Source organism: Nansenia antarctica (genome assembly GCF_963989245.1).
Source record: "Nansenia antarctica genome assembly, chromosome: 7".
Classification (NCBI taxonomy): Eukaryota; Metazoa; Chordata; class Actinopteri; order Argentiniformes; family Microstomatidae; genus Nansenia; species Nansenia antarctica.
Window position 1 is genome coordinate 1,580,933 of NC_137677.1, and position 21,256 is coordinate 1,602,188.

At 47.9% G+C, this 21,256-nt stretch overlaps 1 protein-coding gene across 1 annotated transcript in view; it reads right to left on the reverse strand.

Moving 5' to 3' along the window:
• nme7 (NME/NM23 family member 7) overlaps positions 1–20,884 on the reverse strand; it is a gene marked incomplete at its 3' end in the record, with an annotated part of 29,826 nt that extends 8,942 nt beyond the window's left edge. The window contains exons 1-9 of the mRNA XM_080535823.1: positions 20,834–20,884; positions 20,045–20,211; positions 19,016–19,126; positions 16,705–16,755; positions 16,152–16,359; positions 15,209–15,314; positions 8,626–8,690; positions 7,388–7,456; positions 5,383–5,484 (exon numbers count right to left, since the gene is read on the reverse strand). Of these exons, the coding sequence (XP_080391949.1) occupies positions 5,383–5,484; positions 7,388–7,456; positions 8,626–8,690; positions 15,209–15,314; positions 16,152–16,359; positions 16,705–16,755; positions 19,016–19,126; positions 20,045–20,211; positions 20,834–20,836 (882 nt within the window). The 5' untranslated portion in view covers positions 20,837–20,884. The remainder of the gene's footprint in view (positions 1–5,382; positions 5,485–7,387; positions 7,457–8,625; positions 8,691–15,208; positions 15,315–16,151; positions 16,360–16,704; positions 16,756–19,015; positions 19,127–20,044; positions 20,212–20,833) is intronic.
• Positions 20,885–21,256: the final 372 nt, after the last annotated feature.

Here is a 21,256-nt window from a genome sequence, read left to right on the forward strand (position 1 = left end):
TCAGTGCGTCCGCCTTTAAGCGCAGAGACAAGAGTGATCTGAGACAGACGATACGTTTAACTGGAAAACCCGTTCGACATTCGACGAAAGGTCACAGAGACGACGGGAGACAGACCATTATCAAGAATGACTAAGAGAAAGATTCTCTCTCCTTGACTTTAGGTTCACTTTATCAACTTGATTAAGGGACGTTGTTGCATGAGACATGGTTGAAACTAACCTTATCCATCAGGGAGCCTGGCGCTAAGACAGCAACGCCTCCAAAGACACCACAGCTACTCACAGCTAGTCCTTGATGCCTTTTATCACAGCCCAGGTCACCACTTACCTCACTTAACTGGGCAGGGCTGGACTGAAGCTAAATATATTTACGGAACAGATTCCTGTAAACCACGTTCTCAAGTTTTTTTACTTTTAACAACCATGCTCATACTCAGAAACTGGTTACGTTTTCTCAAATTAATACAATAACCTGGGTTGGATGTTGGAATAAATGAAAAGATAATAAAGAGACAAAAGGACAAAGTAATCCTCCGGGATCAGTGTGTTTATGAGCTGAAAGGGGATCGCTGGGCTTGGTGGTGAAATGAAAGGTAAACACACCTGCGAGGCCACCGGCCGATCAGCCAACACTGATGGAGCCAAAATGGCAAGACTTCCTCACCAAGAACTCTCATAAAGCACTAAACTACCTGGTCTTACAGGGGAGATACTCGTTCCCATTCCAAAGAAGTTATTCTCAAACCTAATCCACTTAAGCAATGAACAACATCTCCTCTCTCTTTCATTAACTGGATAACTGCAGTTGCAGAATCCATTTCAAGAGAAACCTAGACTATATGATGTGGCTGTGTATATAGGATCTACTGCTGTGAGCTCACCACCGCAAACAAATGGGTTGATCAATACCCAACGCATCAATGAGGAACTATCCTCTTGAACCTATTTGAAAACAACACCTGATTGTTGATCGGTGCATAAGATAACTCAGAATGGTGGTGCTCATGGTGCCACTTTAACCAAGGAAGGCATTGTAAAAATAGATTGCACAATATACATTATTTGAACAGCAACGAGCCAATCATTGAGCCGTGTTGTCGAGTGTCAAGTGACTTGGCAAACATTAACACTTGAGTTTCCTCCTGGCCTGTGAACTGAGGGGCTTGCGGGACTAAAACTCACAACACTGACACACAATATAGCAGCTCAGTCACTTACACACAGTATAGCAGCTCATTCATTCTGCAAAACTGAGCCCAGTTTTCTGTAAGTATTGTAGTGATCAGTATTGTAGTGATCAGTATAGTAGTGATCAGTAGTGTAGTGATCAGTATAGTAGTGATCAGTATTGTAGTGATCAGTATAGTAGTGATCAGTATTGTAGTGATCAGTATAGTAGTGATCAGTATTGTAGTGATCAGTATAGTAGTGATCAGTATAGTAGTGATCAGTATAGTAGTGATCAGTATTGTAGTGATCTGTATTGTAGTGATCAGTATAGTAGTGATCAGTATAGTAGTGATCAGTATAGTAGTGATCAGTATAGTAGTGATCAGTATTGTAGTGATCAATATAGTAGTGATCAGTATTGTAGTGATCAGTATTGTAGTGATCAGTATTGTAGTGATCAGTATTGTAGTGATCAGTATTGTAGTGATCAGTATTGTAGTGATCAGTATTGTAGTGATCAGTATTGTAATGATCAGTAGTCATTAGTGGCTGGTTGGATCTGCAGGGTAACGGTGTACAGATCTGTTGTAGCTCGTTATAATGGTAGCAGCTAGCTAGCTAGCGTCATACTGTATCATTAGATTTCACATCACGCACAGCCACAGCCCTGCAGCGCTGCTTCCACACAGCATCCAGGCAGGCACTCACTTGTGCGCGCGTGCACACACACACACACACACACACACACACACACGCATGCACACACACACACGCACACACACACACACGCACACACACTGTAAATTACCTAAACACGAGAGGAGAAGGACGTCGCAGTATAAATCAGAGAACGTGAGAGAAAAGGAAAAAAAATCCTGATGAGTAATGTCCGATCCTTAGTTTATACATAAACCTGTATTTGACGAATAACATGATGAATTTTTATTAATAATAAAAATAGCTTCTGCAATTACAGACCACCGCCCTTGACCAAACGGTTCAGGGGTGAGTGACAGGTCTGGTCTCTCAGGTTCTAGACTGTTCTACGCAGCAGGTACGGGACGATCTCTCATAGCCTGAGGGAGGAACAGGGGAGTGGTAGTGGGGCCATTTTGTAGAACGGACGCTCCTCTCCTGGTGTGTCAGGGCAGGGGTGGGTGGGGTGTTTCAGGGGAGGGGTGGGTGGGGTGTTTCAGGGCAGGGGTGGGTGGGGTGTGTCAGGGCAGGGGGGGTGGGGTGTTTCAGGGGAGGGGTGGGTGGGGTGTGTCAGGGCAGGGGTGGGTGGGGTGTGTCAGGGCAGGGGTGGGTGGGGTGTTTCAGGGGAGGGGTGGGTGGGGTGTGTCAGGGCAGGGGTGGGTGGGGTGTTTCAGGGGAGGGGTGGGTGGGGTGTTTCAGGGGAGGGGGGGGTGGGGTGTTTCAGGGCAGGGGTGGGTGGGGTGTTTCAGGGCAGGGGTGGGTGGGGTGTTTCAGGGGAGGGGTGGGTGGGGTGTGTCAGGGCAGGGGTGGGTGGGGTGTTTCAGGGCAGGGGTGGGTGGGGTGTGTCAGGGCAGGGGTGGGTGGGGTGTTTCAGGGCAGGGGTGGGTGGGGTGTTTCAGGGGAGGGGTGGGTGGGGTGTTTCAGGGGAGGGGTGGGTGGGGTGTTTCAGGGCAGGGGTGGGTGGGGTGTTTCAGGGGAGGGGTGGGTGGGTGGGGTGTGTCAGGGCAGGGGTGGGTGGGGTGTTTCAGGGGAGGGGTGGGTGGGGGTGTTTCAGGGCAGGGGTGGGTGGGGTGTTTCAGGGGAGGGGTGGGTGGGTGGGGTGTTTCAGGGGAGGGGTGGGTGGGGTGTTTCAGGGGAGGGGTGGGTGGGGTGTTTCAGGGCAGGGGTGGGGGGGGGGTGTTTCAGGGGAGGGGTGGGGGGTGGGGTGTTTCAGGGGAGGGGTGGGTGGGGTGTTTCAGGGCAGGGGTGGGTGGGGTGTTTCAGGGCAGGGAGGGGTGGGGTGTGTCAGGGCAGGGGTGGGTGGGGTGTTTCAGGGGAGGGGTGGGTGGGGTGTTTCAGGGGAGGGGTGGGTGGGGTGTGTCAGGGGAGGGGGGGGTGGGGTGTTTCAGGGGAGGGGTGGGTGGGGTGTTTCAGGGGAGGGGTGGGTGGGGTGTGTCAGGGCAGGGGTGGGTGGGGTGTTTCAGGGCAGGGGTGGGTGGGGTGTGTCAGGGGAGGGGGGGGTGGGGTGTTTCAGGGGAGGGGTGGGTGGGGTGTTTCAGGGCAGGGGTGGGTGGGGTGTTTCAGGGGAGGGGTGGGTGGGGTGTTTCAGGGGAGGGGTGGGTGGGGTGTTTCAGGGGAGGGGTGGGTGGGGTGTGTCAGGGGAGGGGTGGGTGGGGTGTTTCAGGGGAGGGGTGGGTGGGGTGTGTCAGGGCAGGGGTGGGTGGGGTGTTTCAGGGGAGGGGTGGGTGGGGTGTTTCAGGGCAGGGGTGGGGGGGGTGTTTCAGGGCAGGGGTGGGTGGGGTGTGTCAGGGGAGGGGTGGGTGGGGTGTTTCAGGGCAGGGGGGTGGGTGGGGTGTTTCAGGGGAGGGGTGGGTGGGGTGTTTCAGGGCAGGGGTGGGTGGGGTGTTTCAGGGGAGGGGTGGGTGGGGCGTTTCAAGGCAAGGGTGGGTGGGGTGTGTCAGGGCAAGGGTGGGTGGGGTGTGTCAGAGGAGGTCTGTGTGCTCTAGTCGTTTACACTGTCCCGATCAAGCAGAACCGGTTTGACCTCAGATAGAGGTCAGACATGACAGTAGTGGATGGAGGCTAGTTTGCATATGAAAGGAAAGTGTCAGGGGGCTGACAATGCGATTAGCCGTGAAAGAGATGGAGTGCTGCTACCACTGAACATTTACCATCACACATCCATAAACGAATCAATGAATATGTTAACCAAGTTACTAATGTAACAACTCTTACATGTATAGATAGACCTACATATGGATGCAATGAATGCAAGGACCGACCATCCATGAGATCATAATAATAGTTGTAACCATGTTTTGTTATACAGTCTTCTGTTTACACACAATAAAGTGAGCTTATAGTATTTGCCGTTCTTATGGAGGACAACAGTTGAACTAAGCCCATGTGAAATGTCTAAGTTATATTCTTCAAGAATGAAAGATAGTAGGCCTATAGTCTATAAATAATTTAAAAGTAAAAAAAAAATGCATGTACCAATCCCAGATTGCCCCTTTAAAGTGCAGCAAGCGTGCCAAACTCCACAGGCCTCTCTGCCTTAGTCTACTCAGGCGGTGTAATCTCACCATACTCCGTTCACATACAGGCTAGTATTCTGTACATAGTCTGAAGAAACAAATAAACTGAATGAAACCCCCGTCATGTAAGCACTTCAATCAGAACAGAATGACCGTTTGTCGTTTCCGAATCGAAATCTATTTCCCGAACGGAAGGGCTGGGTGACTGAGAGAGCACTGAGGAACCTCACTGCATTTAAAATAACGAGACGTCTCGTTAATTTGAGCTCTCAGCAGCTCTGCGGGTTGTAAGAGCTTTAGAAGTGCACAGCTCCTCGCTGTGTGTCTCTTTTCATCTGGCTGTTGTATAGCTTATTAACGTGCGGTCGAATGTGCATCAAAGCAAACCTGTTCAGATAATGGATCGGTAGCGGGAATGCTCCTAACGGTAATAGAATAGCTCACTGTTTACCGAACACAGCGACACTTGTCCAATCCACACAGAAACCCGTGTAGCCTGAATCCCCTTTTAAAACCATTTACGACAACAAATGAACAGCAGAAATTGATCATAATGAAGCAAAGTCCGTTCTATTATCAGAGCGCTTAAGTACCGTTTGCGAGGGCAACAAACCCTCTTCCAAGGTCTGGGCGTTACTGTTATCTGGAGGAATAGACCACATACACACTGCAGTCTGCACAGCCTGCCCTTCCTCTGTTCTGCCGCCACGCCGCTGAGGTAACCAAGGTTACTACAGATAATTCATTGTAAACTAAAGTATGATGCGAATGCTGCATGTGAACGTTGTCGGAAATACTTTAGGAACTACGTACTACTACCATTTGGGGCGTCCGTTAAATCGATTCAGTGGATATAAAAAGTACACAGAAGCACGCTTTAGCCTCATCCATAATAAAGGAGGAATAAACGGTTCGTATTGCAGAAATGCCATGCCATGCTTCACCTATTGAGCAAAGCTAAATGTACCAGAACATCTCAGGGAGGGGATCGATAACTCACCGGGTCGGCGGGTCCACAGAACTCTCTGAAGGTCTTTGATGCGTTGGTACCGCGGACCTCCAGGGCCATGCAGGGTCCAGAACACAGCTCAGCCACCATACCCTTCAGGGGGAAAGAGATTTCAATGAAAGCTTATTTACATTATTATGGTAAATGGTGAATGGTAAATGGACTGCACTTATATAGTGCCTTTTTTGCTGCTCCAAAGCGCTTTACAACGGCCTCTCATTCACCCATTCACACACCAATGGCGGCAAGCTGCCATGCAAGGCGCCGGCCCGCTCACTGGGAGCAATTTTGGGGTTCAGTGTCTTGCCCAAGGACACTTCGACATGTGGTCAGCCGGGGCTCGAACCGCCGATCTGCCAACCTTGTGATCATTAGACGGCGACTCTACCTCCTGTGCCACAGCCGCCCCAATTATCAATACTAGGCCATAGTTAGCCACTGAAGGGCTTGTTGTGTGTTTGAGAAGACAATGGTAACGCACGTCATGCAGCTCTGTGACCCAGATTAACTCATGAACATTAGTTCAAGTGAATCATACATTGAGTGGATTGCTTAATTACTTCCACTGAGATTCTTTTTATGCAATGTTTGTTTATAACAGTTTGTCATGTTTTGACATGTTCTTGGCAGCAGAATATTTCGCTATGGCGTCACAGACAGGACGATACCGTTGGTTAGGAAGAACATTCAGAGGCACATGGAGACACAGGGACAAACTGCCATGATGGTCAAGTCAAGTTATGCCAAAGTGTTCGACGCCACAGTACACTGCGATAAAATGCAGTGTACAGATTGTGCTGTAACAAACATGTATCAGATTAACCCTGACAGTGTTATAAATATAACCAACAGACGCAGAACATAGGGAACTGCACTCAGAATCGGGGATATCTCTACTTTCAAGTAATAATGTTTTTATAGCACACATCCAACCTCTCTAATGGCCAAAGTATCCTGAATAACCTTGATCTAATAGAAGCGAAATAGGCAATAATAAAACAGTTAATCATATCTAACCATACGTAGTACGTCTTTAAGGATGACGTGATGGAGGTCATTCCTATCTCCTTGTTGAGCTACGAGGCGCGCTGAGCTACGTTGTGACTGAGAGGAGCCGAGGAGAAACCATGGCAACAAGGCAGCCTGACTGCCTGCAGATCCTAGTAGTAGTATTGGCTTCCCCACGCTTCCCTGTCCTGCTCTGTTCTGCCTGTTTACCCAATCACACGACTGTGTCGGCTCTCACGGACACACTCCTCAATTTTAACGTGTTCTAAAAACAAGCACACACAAGCAGGCTCGGTCATGTGTGCGTTCACTCGAATGTCTGAGAAGAAAGCTCTGTGCCAAGCAGAAAAGGATAATCTCACTACGAGCCTGAGTGATGGCTCATATTCCCACGAGAGACCGGCTATTGTTGCGCTGCAGGGGGAACCATGTTGATGACATCAGGCCTCTCCTTGTGAACCAGTAACCATTACAAGGCAGTGCCTAAGGTCAGGCGTTGGGCAGTGGTGGTGTGCGCTCCAATCATCTACTTCTAGGAAAAGAGAGGCCATCTAAATGGTGATGTGTTGGTTTGCATGGCAACTGACAACCCTGACAACCTCGGCTACTGAAAACACGAGAGAAGGCTTGAGAGAGAGAAAAGTCCTCACACAAGGACTGTGTTTGGCCAAGCAGGGGTTTCTTGTGCCTGTGTGTAAAATAAAAATAGTAGACTACAACTGCTCTAGAGCCATATTTACCTACAGTATATGGCTCTGGTAAATGTACCTACTGTATATGGCTCTGACTTCATTGTAGGATTAGAATCATTAGCAGTATGTTGGCACAGTAAGTATGTAAAACAATGTATCTTCATTGTTGTTTTATCTCTTTTGTTATTTTACTTCCTTGTAAATCTGTGAAGGACATTGTGTCACATTTTTTGTGAGAAATGCGCTATACAAATAAAGTTTTATTTGATTTGATTTGATTGTGATGTAATACTTACAGGGTACTCTGTCACAACCCCTTTGTAGACTTCATAGAACTCCTCAGCGTTGGCGCGGTCCATGTTGAACTGTGTGAGAGAGAGAATTCACACCAGTAGAATCAGTAACTGTCACTCAAACCAGTAGAATCAGTAACTGTCACTCAAATGAATGCAAATAAATACAAACAAAACAAATGACAAACAGGCTGAGATCATTGACTTGATTCCAGTTGAAAATAAACATGAAAATATGTCACTGAGAGACCGAGAGACCCTCTCTGAGAAGGTGGTTTGTGTAAATATGGAAATGATTGTTTGGTTCCACTGGAGAGGAGACGACCTTTCATTAGCAGAGGACACGGCCATTTTGTCTCCGCTGTTCTACGGGGCACTCGTATAAATCTCCAGAGCTCATGCAGAAACGACAGCGGATTTACAGCAATAAAAAAGACGGGCGTGCGTCTGTGCGACTCCTTTTCTTTCAATTCTGGCCCCTAGTCACTGTTTCTGTTTTGCTTTGTTTGTTTTCTGTTTGTCTGTCTGACCATTCCCCTTTAGAATTGTAAAGCGTCCTTGGGTTTTTGAAAGGCGCTATAGAAATCAATGTTATTATTATTATTATTAATTCTGAGTTACAGTATATCTATCCCATTAGTCAGCACTTGTTAGCAACATCACATGCTAACATCTTTAGAGCCATGGTGTTACAATACTGAGTCTCAAGATCAGCACATTGCCAACGTACAGTGGCAGTCGATACAATTTGAAACGTCCATTTGGTCCTTTTTATGACACACAGAGCTTCTGTGTGAGCTACAGCAGACAGTATGTGACAGACCCAGTATGTGACCAACCCAGGCCGATTGATTCATTACACCCCAAGGCCACCGATGTGCATCACTCCCAACACGGCCAGATTAATGGATGTCCCCAGAGCCCCTCCCCCTCCATCAGGGAGTCAGGCTCAGGCAGAGCTCTGAAAGGTCACTGGTCTCAGCCACCATGGTGCGGTCGATCAGGGGGTCAGTTTAGGGGGTCAGTTTTATCCCAGAAACACAATACACAACACACTTAGGTAACGGTACACAGGACAGGTGGGCGAGGGGGACAGGGGGGACGGGGACAGGATCATTCCCAACTACAATCCATCATCCACCAGGTTCACTTTGACACAGATGTCTACCTCACATGAATAAACTAAAACATAGAGGATTAACATGTATAGAGAGACACCAGGGTGGTATAGAAGCTCTTACCATCTGCAGGGCGGAGATCTCAAACCCTGCTGCAGATATGGCGTTGAGGATCTTCCCCGTCAGAGCTGTGGACACAGGGATGTGGGTTATTGACGCGCTGTTCTCAGAACCGTCCTCGGGGTGTTCCTGAGCATCGTTTGACAGGAAGTAGCAGGAATTACCACTAATTCCTCACGGCCGTTTCTGAGGGAGGCTGGGAGTCCTACAGATCTGTCTGGGAGAGCGTGTGAGAGACTAAACGCTCCTCTGTGGCTCAGCTGGTAGAGCATGGCGCTAACGACGCTTAGGTCGTGGGTTTGGTTCCCGCTGGGACCATATATACTGAAAGATGTATGTGTTACGGTACATGTGGGAATACGGTACATGTGGGAAAACTAGGGTTAGGGTTAGGTGCTAGGGTGCTACGGTTAGGGTTAGGGTTAGGGGTAGGGGTAGTGTTAGGGTTAGGGTTAAGGTTAGGGTTAGGGGTAGGGTTAGGGTTAGACATGCCAGAATGTACCAAGTCACCCTAGCACCTAACCCTAACCCTAGTTTTCCCACATGTGCCTTATTCCCACATGTACCGTAACACATACACTGATTGCAATGTTAATCGCTTTTGGATAAAAGCGTCAGCTAAATGGCGTATATTCTATTATTATGACTATGAACTAAATAAACACCATAGGTATAGGTACCCCCCTACCGTTCACATTCACAGGCCACTACATGACACAGCCAGAACCAGTCCCCTCCCCCTCCTCCTCCACCACCCCAGGAGAAGCCAGCTCCTATTCTGAGTCCACCTCATCACCCATTCATCCTGCATAATGAAGGTGATGCTTGTCATCCCCACGTTGCTAATTATGTGTCACAAAGCAGAGAATAGAGGGAACGAGGGGCTGGACATCTGAGAGCCCCAGAAGGGACCATGGCAATTATGGACCACTGCAGTCGCAGGATCAACTCCTGACAATTCTCCAGGCTTAATTACAGTCTGGTGGTCGTGGGAGGCCTATACTCTAGGGTTTATGTATGCCAGATGAATATGTATTTACCTAAAGGATTTTCTGTTCTATTCTAGCCTACCCAACTGACACCCCCTTTGGGTCACTGTTGATTATCTATAGGCCTACCGGTTCACTACTGTTACAAATGTACTCTTAAAGCTATATTCTTCAGGGGAAAAAGTGCAATAGAAATGTGCAATAACTCTATTCTAAGTGCCTATTTATACATTTATATATTTTTACAGTATTATTATAGTATTATAACGCCACTGGCCTCATGTCTTTTAGCTTGCTTTTATAGTTGTTTTTATTTTCTCAAGATTGTTGTCTTTATTTGCACTTGACACCACGGACCTCATTGTCTCTTAGCTTGTTTTATAGCATTTTCGCTTTTTAATTGTCTAGTGTGTAATATCTGTGATATGTTATATGTGTATATGTTTGTGAATATGTGAATATGTTTTCTGTTTTTGCACCTTCAGAAGAACCACTACAATTTCATTGTATAGGCAACTGTACAATGACAATAAAGACTATTCTATTCTATTCTATATTCAAAGTGAGAAGTTGCATTTCCAATCATAAACCCTATCATTGTTTCTGATTGAACACTGCCAAAACATATTTTTCTTGCACAGTAGCAGATCAACAATCATCACAGAGACTTTGATGTCACCCTGTAGTAGCCCTCTGCACCTGTACCTTTTGAACAAAGTACAATGAGATTACCTTCAGACGACTGTACTATGAGACTCTGTCTCCCGGTACAAGGTTAAACTCAAGCACTCTTACAGAGACACACAACTGGACAACAGCGACACTCAGCAAACCTGGAAATAGGCGACTACAACCTGAGGATATGGCCTATTTTTTCTGTGTATAATGTAATAATTGCCTTTAAAAATCGTTATTGAGCAACACAATTGGCAGTTTCTTAATCTGAGCACGAAATGGCTAATATGAGCAAATCTGGATTCAGTCGCAGTCTGGTTCAGCCCATCCAAGGACTCCATAGGAATTTCCATATGATGTAGAAATGTAAATCAGGGTTGGGGGGTGAATGTGGAACATCCTTGCTGAGTGTGTAATAAACAGCCACTGCTGTGCACCTGCCTGTTCTGTCTTAGCGTAGCCACCAGTACACTGGATATCTCTGGTCACGCTTGGGTTGTCTGTAACTCCCCAAGCAGCCCTGCCTGCCTGCCTGCCTGCCTGCCTGCCTGTCTGTCTGCCTGCCTGTCTGCCTGCCTGCCTGTCTGCCTGCCTGCCTGTCTGCCTGCCTGTCTGCCTGCCTGCCTGCCTGTCTGCCTGCCTGCCTGCCTGTCTGCCTGCCTGCCTGTCTGTCTGCCTGTCTGCCTGCCTGTCTGTCTCCCTGCCTCCCTGCCTGCCTGCCTGTCTCCCTGCCTGCCTGCCTGCCTGCCTGCCTGTCTGCCTGCCTGCCTGCCTGCCTGTCTGCCTGCCTGCCTGCCTGCCTGTCTCCCTCCCTGTCTGCCTGCCTGCCTGTCTGTCTGCCTGCCTGCCTGCCTGTCTGTCTGTCTGTCTGTCTGTCTGTCTGTCTCCCTCCCTCCCTCCCTCCCTGTCTGCCTGCCTGTCTGCCTGCCTGCCTGTCTGTCTGCCTGCCTGTCTGCCTGTCTGCCTGCCTGCCTGCCTGCCTGCCTGCCTGCCTGCCTGTCTGCCTGTCTGCCTGCCTGCCTGCCTGTCTGCCTGCCTGCCTGCCTGTCTGTCTGTCTGCCTGCCTGCCTGTCTGCCTGCCTGCCTGTCTGTCTGCCTAGCACAAACCGAGTCACATCATCTCCCAACTGCAGCAGCTGGCAGTTGCTAGGAGATCCTGGTCTGGGTGCCTAGCAACAGATGTTTCTCTATTCCAGTCATGACTGAGCGGAATTTAAGTCACGACCGCTCTGCTATTGGCTGGCGCTGCCCTAGACAGATGAAGCTACTAGTCTCCCCCACGATTCCAAAGCAAATTGTGCGCTACAGTTAGCGGAGGGCTTTGAACTCATTTTGCAGGTTTGTGTGGTGTTCCATCGACGGAGCGCTTCAGACAGGGTTACTGCTGGCTGCTGCTGGCTCAGACCCACGTTAAGGTGTGGTGTGATGTCATCACCATGTGTACTTTGGCCACAGCACTGGTGGGGTGAGGAGGAGGCTACAGTAAAGTTAAAGAACAATTGTATCTCGGTCCGCCATCTATCACAGTGCAATTGATCGAAGTTTCCTGGATATCACCTAAACATGTCTCTGTCTCTCTCTCTCTCTCTCTCTCTCTCTCTCTCTGTCTCTCTCTCTCTGTCTCTCTCTGTCTCTCTCTGTCTCTCTCTCTCTCTCTGTCTCTCTCTCTCTCTCTCTCTCTCTCTCTGTCTCTCTCTGTCTCTCTCTCTCTCTCTGTCTCTCTCTCTCTCTCTCTCTGTCTCTCTCTCTCTCTCTCTCTCTCTCTCTCTCTCTCTCTCTGTCTCTGTCTCTCTCTCTCTCTCTGTCTCTCTGTCTCTCTCTGTCTCTCTCTGTCTCTCTCTCTCTCTCTCTCTCTCTCTCTCTCTCTCTCTCTGTCTCTCTCTGTCTCTCTCTCTGTCTCTCTCTCTCTCTCTCTCTCAATGAAAGCTGCAGGGGACAGTGACTTTCTACATTAGATTAGATTCAACTTTATTGTCATTGCAGAGCACAAGTACCAGACAACGAAATCCAGTTCAGCATCTAACCAGAAGTGCAAATAGTAATATACAAATATTATATCAAAACATGACAATGATAGTGATAGGTATAGTATGACAAGTACGGTAGTTTAGAGGTATATATACAGTCATGAGCTATGTACAGTTATGGCAGCTTATGCATGTAATGTACAGATGTATAGAAGAGGCTACATCAAAGGTTTATGTGCAATGTGTAATAATACAGTACTGTATGTGCAAAGGTAGTACTGTAAACAGCAGTAGTGCAAGACTTAAACATATGCTACTGATTCATCTGATTCATATCAGGCACATTAGAGACATGGATGCAGCATGCACAGTAATGTGAGTAATCTGTCATGACAAGCATCTTCACTACAACCTGGAGCTAAAATGGTAAATGGACAGCACCTTTTTTGCTGCCCCAAAGCTGCTCCAAAGCGCTTTACAACGGCCTCTCATTCACCCGTTCACCCACACATTCACACACCAATGGCGGCAAGCTACCATGCAAGGCGCCGGCCGGCCCGCTCACTGGGAGCATTTTTGGGGTTCAGTGTCTTGCCCAAGGACACTTCGACATGTGGCCAGCCGGGGCTCGAACCGCCGATCTGCCAACCTTGTGATCATTAGACGGCGACTCTACCTCCTGAGACACAGCCGCCCCAATGATAATAAACTGCTGAAAGGGTGGTGCCCCTCGGTCACTCCCCTCACCTCCAAGCGGTGCACTGCAATGTGTTTGCCATGCGGTTCCAAACACACCTCCGAGATCCCTGAGTGAACACACTAGCCTAATCCCTAGTCATCATAACACACATCACACAATAGCATACTTGAATGGAGTCATTTGAATGACAAAAACATGATTTCTGTTTTTTCCGTTCCATTGACATCTACAAGTCAAGTCACAACTTGAATGTACTATGATTGCATGGCAATGGTATGGTACGCATGGTACAATGATCTCCTGAAAGCGTTTAACAGTAGCACACCACGGAGAAGGAGGAAAGACATGGGTAGGCTTCTCTGATTCCTGGGAACACAATGCTAGAACGAGGATAACATAACCTTGAAACAGTCGGACAATACTAGCGACCCTGGTCACGTTACTACAGCAGCGTTACCGGGACGACCGCTGCTGCTTAACCTCTTTAACGACTTCCGTATTGCCACTCCCTTTCACAGGATCTTCCTTACTGGAGGCTTCTACTCTAAGCCCACCAGGCCACGCCTCCAAACACAAATGCCCTCTGGGGTCCAATCCTCTAGGAATGAAAGGCTGCCAGGGGTTAGTTAGGTAGCTGGCTGCCTGATCTGTATGATCTGTATGGGAAGGTGGTGCAATGGGAGGGAATACATGTATGGGTGTGTGTGTGTGTGTGTGTGTGTGTGTGTGTATGAGAGAGAGAGAGAGAGAGAGAGAGAGAGAGAGAGAGAGAGAGAGAGAGAGAGAAAGAGAGAGAGAGAGCTCTCAGTGACTCACACTGGTGCGCCAATAAATGACAACAAGGCCCTCCGCTATCAACATAGAAATATCAGACACCTTGATGAGCAGCCGACACAGAGCCAACACACCATGTTTGTCCTCTTCTAGAAGTCAACTACAGAGAGAACGACACCAGTCAAGCCAACAGACACGACACAACTTAGAAGCCCGACTTAAAGCAAGACAACAAAGTGACCCCGGCAGCGTCTGATGATTTAACGGCTTGGTTAAGTGCTCCAGACGGACCGGGTCAAGATTAGGGGGCCACACTTTAGTGCACCTAATCTAATCCAGGTCTCTCTGCGGTCTGCAGCCAAGGCAAGCAAGTCAGGGTCTCCTCTCAAGTCAGACTCCATGTCATCTAGTGTCAGCTCCAGATCTCTCCCTTGTCGGTCCACAGCTTGGTCAGCCTCCTGCGTCTGTCTGCGCTAGCTCTATCCAGAGGATTTCACATTTCACAGGTCAGTGCTCCGGCGGCATGCTCCGTGAACAGGGATCAGGACGGGGATTTGGAAAAATCCAGAGGGGGAGGTCAGATTCAATATGAAGTGGCTTTGTACGTGACTCATCAAAGTGTAGCCCAACAGCGGCAGGGTTAAAACAGAAGTCAGGCCTATAGGAGGGCAAGAGTTTAGAGTTTAGAGTTTAGCAGCCAGTCTTCTACAACAACCTGGCCAAGAGGGTGTATGGTGTACAGGGGGAACCAAACCAAACTCACTGTATATTATCTGAGGTAAGTATGGTATAGAGGTCTACAGTCTCACTGAAGGGTTACCAAGGATAAAGACGAGGCTATGGCAGAGCAGGGTGGCAGGTTCTAACAGAGAGCACCCCAGGGTTCACAGTAAAGTCCAAGACTCTTCCTGTTTCCTTCCAGGAAGTTGTTCCCTCCCATCTGCCCTCGTTCATGCCCCTTCACAGATCTCAGACGATCGGGCACCTGTCAGCTAAAGCTCCGCCTACGGCTCGCTACGTCGCTTACGCCTACCCGGTCCCATCAGATCTGGGAGGAGGGGGTTAACAAGGGAGGAGAAGGAAACCACTTTCCACGGCTACACAGTCTAGGTCAGGGCGTCCCTATAGGGTCTATAAAAGGCCTGCTGTGTGAGGTTACGGTGCTGTAACACTTTTGCGAGAGAGAAGAGAGTTCCGTACCTTCTGAGACAGAGAGAAGAGAGTCCCTTACCTTCTGAGACAGGGAGAAGAGAGTCCCTTACCTTCTGAGACAGAGAGAAGAGAGTCCCTTACCTTCTGAGACAGAGAGAGAAGAGTTCTTTACCTTCTGAGACAGAGAGAGAAGAGTCCCTTACCTTCTGAGACAGAGAGAAGAGAGTCCCTTACCTTCTGAGACAGAGAGAGAAGAGAGTCCCTTACCTTCTGAGACAGAGAGAAGAGAGTTCCTTACCTTCTGAGACAGAGAGAAGAGAGTTCCGTACCTTCTGACACAGCGTGAGGCTTGATGACGCAGCAGGTGCAGGCGGTGTAGGTGGCGGTGTTGGACGGGCCGTGACCCGTTGTGGATGGGAAGAAAAATTCCACCTCCTAAGTAAATAATAAAAGGTTTTTACAGGTGATCATATTGGACTGCACTTATATAGCGCCTTTATCCAAAGCACTTTACAACAGCCTCTCATTCACCCATTCACACACATTCACACACCAATGGTGGCAAGCTGCCATGCAAGGCGCCGGCCCGCTCACTGGGAGCAATTTGGGGTTCAGTGTTTTGCCCAAGGACACTTCGACATGTGGCCAGCCGGGGCTCGAACCGCCGATCTGCCAACCTTGCGATGATTAGACGGCGGCTCTACCTCCTGAGACACAGCCGCCCCATATTGTACATAGTATTCCACACAAGCCAAAAAGGTGCTTGATGGGACTGAGTATGACAAATGAAATAAACACAGTGGCGAGAAGTATACGGTACATGCAGGGTTCCTACAAGTTTCAACAAGTCAAATTTAAGAGCTTTTTAGACCTTTTTGAATAGAATTTTAGACCTATTCGCGACACCATATGACAGCTTTTTGTCATCCTCGAGGTGATGAAATTAGAGATTTCACTGCCATACAGACAAACATTTTTTGGGGTTCCACCTTGATTAATTTCCGGGGTAAATAGACGTGGTCGGACTGATTTCCTTGCAGGATCTAATTTCTAAGACCTAGCACCTCATTTTTAGACCGAATACCTGAAACCTGAGACCTTTTTAAGGCCTTATGAATTGGATTGCTGGATTTTAGACTTAAAGGCTTTTTAAGACCAGCGCGGGAACCCTGTACAGTGTACATAGTATTCCACAAACTGACAGCTATTATGAAAGCCGTCATAAAAAAGCTTGGCTGCGTCTGCGGTGATCTATTCACACCGGACCCTTACCCGTGCCGCTGAGGCCAGAGAGTCGGACCCGTGCCCGGCGTTCCTGGTGCCATCTGCACCAAACTGGGCACGAACACTTGGCGGTGCCTCTTTGCGCGCCACGCTGGAATCCGTGGGGCCTAGCAGCCGTCTCCAGACAGACATGGCCTCGTCACCGATCAGCTCCATGGCAACCACAGACCCTGAGGTCATAAACTGCACCAGGTTACTAAGGGAATAAGAGACAGGAAACGGTGTGGGTTGCAAAATGCAGCTTATATTCCAAAATATGTCTAAATATGTCTATTTATGTCCTGACATTAAAACGTTCTCCTGCCATGGACAGGTTATAGGCCTACTGTATGTCCTGGTGTCAAATGTTACTTCAATGTCACTGCCATGGACAGGTTATACTGTATGTCCCTGGTGTCAAATGTTACTTCAATGTCACTGCTGATCAATGTCAGAGAAACACGCGACTCATGATGGTGGTCGTTGGCCCTTGGAGCCTCCTTGAAAGCCTCGCTCGCTCCACCTCTGACAGGTCAATCATTTACCACAGGAAGGAACTCACTTGAAGAAAGACTTTGACTGATGTTCTGTGTAAAAATCCGCCGCCTCCCTCCTGTAAGAGACCCATAAATACACGAGGTTAATGAGTAATCACATGAACTCACAGGTTCACACACACACACACACACACACACACACACACACTGCTGACTCCCAGGACTAACCCCCAGTCACGTTAGCACAGAGGGAAGGGGTTTCCATTGCAATTAAATGTCACCTCTGCGTCCCGCCGTTCTGCCCATGTAGTCTTATTCTGCACACTCCAGGGAAAACACGTTGAGAGAGACATCACGTCACGTGCCTGAGGAGGTGTCACAGGTGACAGACACCAGCCATTTTGTGGCTCATGTGCAATGGAGCTGCCCGCGACAGACTGGCTAAGGTGACCTTGCCTTCTTCAGTGACATTCCCTTCCCTCCCTTATCATTTTGCAGAATGACACAAACGTAATAACCTGTCCTACAACATAGGCTATCATTCTTTCTAGGTATGTTTTATCATTCGTAAATGGCAAATTCCCACATTGTAGAAATATGAGTCATGATGGCTATATACACGACTTGTATGAATGCTTTAGAAAAGGAGCATTATCATGACCGTGCATCTGTGGTGAAGGCAGCAGAATAGCAGGTGGAGGAGGAGAACAGATGTAAACATCAGTAAACATAGCAACTTGCATCTGGAATACCTTCTGTCAGCCATTACAAAATAAAAGGAGAGATTATCATTGATTTTTCATTTTCCCAGAAATGCAAATGCATGACTTTGTAGGATACCTTTCATCACCCACAGAATTTGAGAGTGTGATCAAATCTTCTGAGGGGACGACCGTCATGGCTTAGCGGTAACGATCCTGACATTGGTGCAGGCATACTGTCGTCTCCTGAAGGTCATGGATCCACGCCCCGCTTGGTCTACTCTCTCCTGCTCTCCCTCTGATCTCCCTCCCTCCCTCCCTCTCTACATTTCCTACTCGCTCAATAAATTTAAAAAACAGCATTTATTTTTTATTGAAAACAACATGTTCTGTCTTGGAAAAACAGATTATAAATGAGTCAAGGCTGCTCAGAATTCTCTGTCAGCAAACGAGGCTAATTGTAATTACTAATTTAGGCCACACACCGTGACTGCTCCCCCCAACACTGGGATACACGACAGCATATGCGTCATTTTTTTCATGATTGCTCGCTTGGTTGATTATGAAACATAAGGGGTGTAATCTTAACCCACGGCCGTCTGTCTGTCCTCTCACTCTGATGCGCTCCGCACCTCCGCCAACACCATCTGCACGCTCGTTTCAACGCCGCTCAGCTACTTAGACACGGCGAATCATTTCAAATCACCGAATGGATTGTTTGATTCTGTGGATTAATATCCATCCGTAGTTTTTGTCTCCACAGGGGGCGATGTGCAAGCAGGCGTCAGAGCTGCTGAGGGGGTGTGAGCTCGTGTGCATTAGGCTGCATTGGAAGGACCAGTGCTGCCACCATCTGATGCTATTTTTAAAAGCCTGCCTCAACAACCCGTTACCCGTCCTTCAAATTTTTTTCTTCCAGAAAGAACAATTTGATTTCCGATCCAAAAACAGGGAAGGAAGTGGATTGCAAATGTTTTTGATTTTAAAATCAGTACATTGTTTTGCAACTACATTGTTGTTGATGAGATGATGAGCTCAGTAATCAGATCAGAGGGGTAGATGTGATAGCATAGCATAGCATAGTCAGTTCACCTCACGTCTCTGGCTTAATGTTTGACATCACAAGACAAGACACAACCTGCTACACATTACAATACAACATTTGCCAATTAAAACTGCCTCAAGAACCCTTCACAAGGACCGGTGTCACAGAACACCAAACTACTCTAACCCGCAGGCACAAAGACCATCTAACTGTTAACAATGTAAGACTAGCATAGTCAATCAGGGTGAACCACTGACAACAAAAGTACTTCTTTTGTTTATTCTTCCTGGCATGTAACCCAACGCCACTGCCCTGTGTGTCCCCTGGCACGCCATATGTTCCTGAGAGATGTGCCACAACCCATGTGTGACTGGGAGGAGCTTTGGCACCTAGCGGGCCACCTTGTGTCACCTTGTGTCACCTCTCACACTTCTCCATCTCCATCTCCCCCTCTTACCTCTCCTTTCACTGCACTCGCACTCACGACCTGAGAAACCTGAACGCCTGAGAGGACGACTGAACTACAGGAAAGCTTTATGGTTCTAATGGAGCTTCATGAAAAGATCATTGACATGATTGTGTTTGACATAATGGTTCATTGCAATGTGACTTTGATCTCTCTGACCTTACCCCGTCAGCTTAGTCATTTTGGCTTTGGTCACAATCAGGTTGGCGTCGTATATCATTTGAAGGATGTCTCCCATCTTGGTCACTGCGTCTGGCTTTATCATAGCCAGAGTTCTGGGAAAACAAGGTGAAAGAAAAACATGCTGTGAATATGTTGTGAATATGTTGGAGCCTAATTAGCCTAATTAACACAAAAAGACTAAAAGAAGACGAGAACACCTTGATCTGCAAGACAATTTCTCCTAAAATAAAAAAACATCATCATCTACGACACGAGAGGAAATGTGAGAGAGAAAGTGAGAACAGACAGGGAGGAACGTGTGAGTGTGCGTGTGTGTGTGTGTGTGTGTGTGTGTGTGTGCGTGTGTGCGTGCGTGCATGCATGTGCGCGTGTGAGTGAGTGTGTGTGTGTGTGTCTGTATATGTGTGTATGTGTGTGTGTGTGTGTGTGTGTGTGTGTGTGTGTGTGTGTCTGTATATGTGTGTGTGTGTGTGTGTGTGTGTGTGCGAGAGGAGTAGGTGTGAGAGAGGTGTTTGGTTTTCATCACAGTGGCCTGTGGAGCCGTTGAGTCATCCAGATCAGACACGACTACGAACACAGAGGGAACCTCACCTCTCACCTATGATGAACATTCAACCCGCATGAACATTTGCACGTCGTTAAAGGGCCAGAAAACAATCCACATATCCAGGAATAGACAGAGAACAGAGCGACGCGACGCATCACTTCATGCAGGTCGATAGCCAAAGTAAATGAATCTGATTCTAAAACTACAGTACACAGGCACAATGGACACTGACAGTGCACAGGCAGGCTTAGTGATTGGCTGGCTCCTCAGGCTAGTGATTGGCTGGCTCGCTACAGCACGACAGCATCAGGAAGGGGAGCGGCGGCTGCTCTGAGGTCAAACCTCTGAGTGTGATCCGTCAATATCTCAGGAGCAGATGGAGAGCGTGTAAAAGGGAGCGTTTCTTTTTCTCCAAGCTTGTTTTCCTTGTGAACCTAGCACCACCACGGTGTTATAGACCTACCTCTCCTTCCTGCTGCCCAGCTTGTTTCTGGTGTACTCGTCCCCGTAGCCAATCAGACTGAGCTGGCGGGAGAACACGTTCACACGGTTCCCCACAAACAAATCCTCTGGATGGAGGTCGTCGTATTTGGTCCGTCTCAGAAAGATGCGCTGGTTTTTCACATCAAACTGCGTGGGAAAAAAAACATTCACATTTCTAGCAGTTCTAGATAACAGGTTAGCATAAGACCAGCAGAGCATTTTGTGATTTCTGAGGAACAGATCATGAGCGTGAGATGAGTTTCGTCAATTCTAGCCAGAATTTATGGGGTTTTCACAGGTGTGAAGTGTCAGTAGATTGTCTCAAAACGGGCGATATCGTGTACATAAGACGGTTAATCATTAAACTGACATGCACTTTGGATGTCAGATTTTGTAACACTGGGGTAACATTGTGGCAACAACTTCAAGAAGATTTCATTTGTAGGCCTATATGACATGACAATAACTGCAGCTGCACATGTACTAGGCCACAAATGTTAAAAAAATCACTTGATTTTATTATCATTATTACACATTTGTATTCTATCCCATCTGATGATCTGATGCACATAGCTGGCTCCAGATCTATGTGCGTTAATTAGCCAGCTCCTATGACTAGCTATATAGACTAACTCCTATGACTAGCCGACGAGGAGAAGTTGGCCTAAGCATGGACCATACAGACTTGGAGCTAGGCAACCTCTCAACACCATCTAACCAGATACACATTTACACACATTTTACACCCACGGGACGTTCCGGTGCGTACCATCTCCACAGAGCCGTCTTTGGGGTAGAACAGCAGCTGATATTGCCGCAGGAGAGCGGAGCTGGGGTCGTACCACTCGGCCAGGAAGGCGAAGCGTTCCTCCTTAGGATGAACAGGGACACAGTCAGTGAGCTCTGAGGTAGGAAGCATAGGAGAGCGTCCCTGACCTGATTCTGTCATCCATCTTTCAAGGTATCATTCCATACATCATTTATTAAGGTAGGCCTTAGATATAGGCTAGCTTAACCAAGGTCACTACCTGGTTGCTGTGTTCTACTAGTCTAACTGATGAGAGATGGTAAACGTCAGCTAACTGTCAATCGATGCGTTTGCTGTTGAGGTATGACATTTGACATAACTGAGAAGGAAGCGTAGGGCCATACTGTGCTTTCATGTCATGCTGAAGGTGGTGAATGGCTGACA